The sequence below is a fragment of the Nicotiana tomentosiformis genome, chromosome 8 (genome assembly GCF_000390325.3).
Source record: "Nicotiana tomentosiformis chromosome 8, ASM39032v3, whole genome shotgun sequence".
Classification (NCBI taxonomy): domain Eukaryota; kingdom Viridiplantae; phylum Streptophyta; class Magnoliopsida; order Solanales; family Solanaceae; genus Nicotiana; species Nicotiana tomentosiformis.
This window is the reverse complement of record NC_090819.1, coordinates 108,145,552-108,151,377: the sequence shown is the minus strand read 5'-3', so window position 1 is coordinate 108,151,377 and position 5,826 is coordinate 108,145,552. Positions and strand designations below refer to the sequence as shown.

The following is a 5,826-nucleotide window of genomic DNA, read 5'->3' as shown; positions in this document are numbered from 1 at the left end:
AATACACATATGAATCCATTCTTAACAAGTAAAGAAGTTAAAACTCAATTTTCCTAATAGTAGGAACATGAAGAACGTTGTTGAGCGTTAACACCTTGACGGAAGTCATCTTTAGGAATATTTTCATATAACCTTCAATCTTGGTTGTTGCAATATTTTTCATGGAAAGCTCTTCTTCGGGACCGGTAGTAGAGTAAGCCACAAATGCTTCTTTGACATCACAAACATGTCGAGTGGCTTTAGAGTCAATCCACCACTCCTTCGGATTTTCAACTAAGTTACATTCTGAAAGCATTGCACACTGATCATCCATGTCGTCATTATTCTCCATTATGTTGGCATGTCCCTTTTTCTTGTCCTTTTTCGGGAGATGATAGTAAGGGGCTTTGTGACCAGCTTTTCCAGAATTATAGCAATTGCCGTTGAATTTGTTTATTTTCTGCTCCTTAGTCTGTCCAGAAGATCTCTTCCTCTTCATAGTTTTTGGAGAAACCTGTTCAACGATATTCGCTCCTATAATCGTTGAATTTCCATGCGAGTTCTTCTCGACTAAATTGTTATCTTCCTCAATCTTGAGACGAAACACAAGATCTTCCAGCTTCATTTCTTTGCGCTTGTGCTTTAGATAATTTTTGAAATCTCTCCACGAAGGAGGCAATTTTTCAATCATTGCAGCCATTTAAAATGCTTCATTCACCACCATACATTCAGCAATAAGGTCGTGAAAAATATGTTGAAACTCTTGAACTTGGTTCCAAATGTTATGCTACCTATGATTTTATAGTCAAGAAACTTGACAATCACAAACTTTTTCAAGCACGCATCTTCAGTCTTGTACTTCTTCTCAAGTGCATCCCATAATTCTTTCGAAGTATTCATAGCATTGTAGACATTGTACAAGTCATCCTCCAAAGCACTTAAGATGTTGCTTTTGCAAAGAAAATCTGCATGTTCCTTTGCGCGCGGGTCCTGGTTATTCCGGGTTGACTTTTTGATAATTAATTGAAAGAAATTTTGTCCAAAAAGATTAAGCTTAAGCCGAATCCAAGCGACGACGGTGCGAGGCTTACCTTCTTTCCAACACATTTAACACCAAGAGAAATGCTTTCTTAATATAAGCACATTCCATTTTCTTTACACTACTAAAAAGGGGTAATTGATCTTTCCAAAACATAAGGAAAATCACTTTCTCTTTACATTTCTTCTCTCCATTTCCCATTCACCAACCTTCAGTAAGCTATTAATAAACCGAAAGGGTCTAACGAAGGCAAAATTTCTCAATTATGGTTAACCTGAATTATTCAAAACCTTTTGACTAATTATCGATAGTGGCTGTGCATCATTTTGAAGGAGAAATTAATGTTACATCCATATGACCATATCCTACAGTTTCGATTTCTTCTCGGATATAATGAGCTTATAGATACCAATTTTTAACAAAAACACTTTTCTTTATTTTATTTTTAATAGATTGCTTATTTATAGCAATTCTTCACTTATTCCTCGAATGATTGAATGGCCTTTAGGACACAAAGTAAACAAATGTGATTTTATTATACAATTTTAATTAGTTCTGTGATCATTAGAGAAATTAATTCTGAAAATTCTATGAAATTTTATAGCCAACTCTAATAGTGCCTCGACCACGTCTCCACGCTGCCAACGGTCAAACTTGACAAAATTTTCCAAACGCCCCCACCAAAGAGACTCCGTTGGCATTTCTCATAACTTTCCGTGCCGTTTTGTAAACGCCAGCTCGTCTCTTTCTTTCTCATTTTTACCTTTCTTCTTTTTTCTTTTACCTTTTGAATAATGTATACTCCATCTTTTTTATAAAAGAAAAAAGTGATTGATCCAAGTATATGGTTTACCTACCGAAGAAACAAACAGGCACGATATGATACAAAGTATATCGTGCAAACACAGCCTTTTATAATCCTCCCTTTGTTGAATCAGTAGAGAATAAAATACATCTCTTGGAAATTCAGATATAATAATTTTAATTATAGCACCTTTATGCAAAGCTTAATTAACATGCACGGACAAAACTGCTTTCGGTTAGGTAAGCGTTATGAAGAGTTGAAAAGAATTAGTCAAGTAACATAGAGAATTGAGTTAGTAATAAATTTCGAAATCCTTGATATATTGTACAATATAATATTGCTAATTTGAAGATTTGAATTTTGTAAGTCCTGCATTAAATAATCAACCTTACTGCTGCTGTTAAGTATAGTTTCATATTTAGTAATTTGTTTCTTTCAACTTACTTTACAAGAAAAATCAAAGGTGAATTAAACCAAAGAGAGTTCTTCCAAAACTAGAAAAATGATGTATTAGAAATATACTTACTATTTGAGAAAATTGAGAACCTGAAATCTGTCAAATTCATCGGGAATCACCAATTAATTCGACCCAATTAGATTTGGCATAGGATTCTCTTAGTTAAAGCAAAAACAAAACAAACAAGAAATCAAGATTTTTCTTTTAAAGTGTAAAAAGGAGGACAATCAAGGCCAGGCCGTTAACTTGGCTTCACATGCATGTTAAATAGTAGTAGTTGTCGGAATTAGAGGAATCTTTTCCTCCAAACACAAACACTTGTTCCCTACAATCTCAATCATAAAACCAAACAAACAACTCCATGCCAGGCTATCAACCACAATCTACCCTCACTACAGCACACATCCTATACATCTTACAACTTCACACTTTATCAATTAGTAGGATCTCAATCATTAAAAAAAAAATAAAAAATAGAGTGCACAAAGGATCTCATATTCACTTAGAGTCTGAGAAACGGCCGCATCGCAAGAATTGTGATTTAACCATCCTAACCTAATATAAATATTGATGATAGTTTTTATTACTCAAACTCATAACTTATAGTTCACGCCAAAACAACTTTAGTTTCCATAACTCGAGTGCAATCATCTAACATAAAATTAAGAAGGGAAAAAGTGTAAAGGAAAAAGATATTAGTAGTACTAATAAAATGAGAGGGTCCCACAAAAGTAAACAGCAATCTCAAGAACACTCATAAACAAATTCCAGTTCCAACACACACCATTTCAGATCAGAGAAATGCATCATCCATCATCATCATAATACATGTTACTAGAAACCACCCTCTGCATATTTCCAGCTGCTACGTCCTATAACCAATGCACTCTAATTATATCTAAAGTAACTAAACTCACATGACCAAAGACCATTCTTGTACTAGTACTTTGACTTGTCAAATGTTAACGTTTATGATGACATCTAATGTGGTATTTTCGTTGCAAAAAGTAGTATATAAATTTGGGTCTATTTTTTAGTTAATTAAATTTAGTTGAATGATTTTTTGAGGGACAAAAATTAAAATGTAATAATTCTTTGTAACGAATTTTGAATAATTCTTAAGTGACAAAAATTAGAATAGTAATTTTGTGCAATAGAATAAAGGCCCTAAGGTCGATTACACTTTCCACTACTAAGGCCTAACATTTACCAAAGTGTAACGAAGAATCAAACAACAAGTAATAACAGAAAAAATCCAGAGATACCAAAGTACAAGAGTAATGCCAATCCTACCGATAATATCTGACATACCAAATAAAAACAAGGGACTAATACTGCGAATGAAGAATCAAAAGAACTCAAAAAATCATGAACAATTGGATCCAAATGAAAAGAATCAATGTAAACAAAATAATAGAGCTGGAAATCTGCAAAACTCTAAATCATACAATAACGAAGAAGAACAATATGTATATTTCTTTATATTTCTCTCAAAGAGAATTGATACTTTGGATCCACTCGAATTAATGAAAAAACTCACCATTCACTCAAAAACAAAAGAAAAATAAAGACAAAAATAGAATAGTACATTCTTCAGTTGCATTCAATGTTAGTAGCAGCTAGAAAATTCTATTTAAAGACCTAAACTACCATACACCTAGTATTAAATTTCTTGATTTATTCTTGCTATATTACATGAATAAATGAGTTAGTTAAATTCAAAGAAAAACATAAAAGCTAGTAGAGTACCAATTCTTCTCAGCTTTTCCAAGCATAAACCAGCAAAGAAAATCCCGAAGGACCTTTCAATTCATTTTCTTCAGTACTAGCCCATTCCATGACAGAGCTACAAGTTGAAGATGCTGAAGATAAAGATGAAGAAGATGAACTTCTCGAGCTTCGTAATACACCCTTTTTCATCATCTTCGTCTCGAACCCGAATCCACAAGATTGTTGAGACCACAATTGAACTCCATTATTTAAGCTGTAATCATCAGCAGCTACATATTCGTAACTTGATTTTTCGAATTTGAACATGAACAGAGCATACCCATCTTCGTCATCGTCAAATAACCAGTTGTACACATCCCATGAAACCAAAACTGGAACTCCGTCAACTTCAATCCTTTCATTTCCTCTGAATTTCCATTTCAAGTGTTTGATTTGCAAAACCCTTTTGTTATCTACGCTGAAATACAGCCTTGGATCTTCTCCTAACCTGCAATCGATTGAGATTTCTTTCTCTTTCCCACCGAAGTTTGCTTTTGTTTTGTAGAGTTTGTTTCCACATACGTGTTCCCTTCTCAGCACCAGGTTTGGGTTTGGATTCGGGTTTAGATTCTGCTTCTTTTCTGGCTTTCGAGCTCGGGTTTTAGCGTAAGCTTCTTTGTTTAAATCGCCGACCAGAAGAACCATTTCTTCGTTAACAATAACAGCTACGTAAAATCCAGATATAGGTTCAGGGCCAGATCCAAATTTAGATTTAGAAAGATCCCAAAAGATATGAACAACCTTGTTATCTCCGTCGAGCTTTTTTGACCCATGTTTTTTCCAGAAAATAAAGGGTTTGATGTTGAGGTGGAAAGATGGGGTACTAGTGGAAGATAAATGAGGAGAAGAGATTGTATTATTATTGTAGTCAGCTCCAACTCCATCAGAATCGTTGAGGAGGAAATGGATGTGAAAAGATCTGCCGAAGAGATTGCGAGACCAAGTGAGAGCAAAGAGGCCGAGGTGGGTTTGGTAGAGGGAGGTGGCGAGGTTGGGATTAGCAGCAACCGGTGGCTGCGGCGGCGGCGGCGGAAGAGGACGAGCGGAGGCGGCGGCAGCTACCTCTAAAGGGCGGCGGAAACAAGAAGGGAAAGGAGAATAATAATGGTGGTGTTTTTTTGACTTGGCAACAATTTCCATAGTTGTAAGAAATAATAAGAAAAAAAGAAAAAGCTGATATATTGAGGTATAAGAATTTGAAAGAAGAGAGAAAGGAGATGAGGGATATATATGAGAAAGAGGGGAAGCTTAAAGCTTAATGGATATGGCAGAAGGCTCCAACTTAAGGGGGGTGGGGTGGGGACAGAATACATATATATATATATATATATATATATATATATATATATATGGAATAGAAAATGAAGTGTATATTTAGGGGGTTTATGGGAGTCGTAGTCTATAAGGAGTAGCTGGGGTTTTGGTTTCGGGGGTGGGGGGTGGCGTGGAGAAGACTGGGCCAAGGATGGTTGATTATATGGAGCCACAATCACCTCACGCGTAATGCTATTTACTTTTCCAACTTGTATTCAAGTCCTTCTAATAGTCAATTAAAAGAAAAGAAAATAGGTCATTCTCTTGATATAGTGTGTATGTATGTATTTACGGCTTATTTGGATGGTTGTTATATGTTGTATTATATTGGGCAAAATACATATTTCATAGTTCACCTCCGAACTATGGATCAAATTTCTGTAATATACTTTTTGCGGATAAAAATTACTTTACACACTTAACCTTTTTAAAGTGTGTCTAAGACACACCACTTTTATTTTG

General features: G+C 35.0%; 1 protein-coding gene across 1 annotated transcript; it reads right to left on the bottom strand.

Moving 5' to 3' along the window:
- Positions 1 to 3,725: 3,725 nt before the first annotated feature.
- On the bottom strand, positions 3,726 to 5,333 carry LOC104111192 (uncharacterized). The gene has a single exon (XM_009620834.4). It carries the CDS (start codon positions 5,188 to 5,190, stop codon positions 4,039 to 4,041), a length of 1,152 nt encoding a protein of 383 aa, XP_009619129.1. The 5' UTR covers positions 5,191 to 5,333; the 3' UTR covers positions 3,726 to 4,038.
- Positions 5,334 to 5,826: the final 493 nt, after the last annotated feature.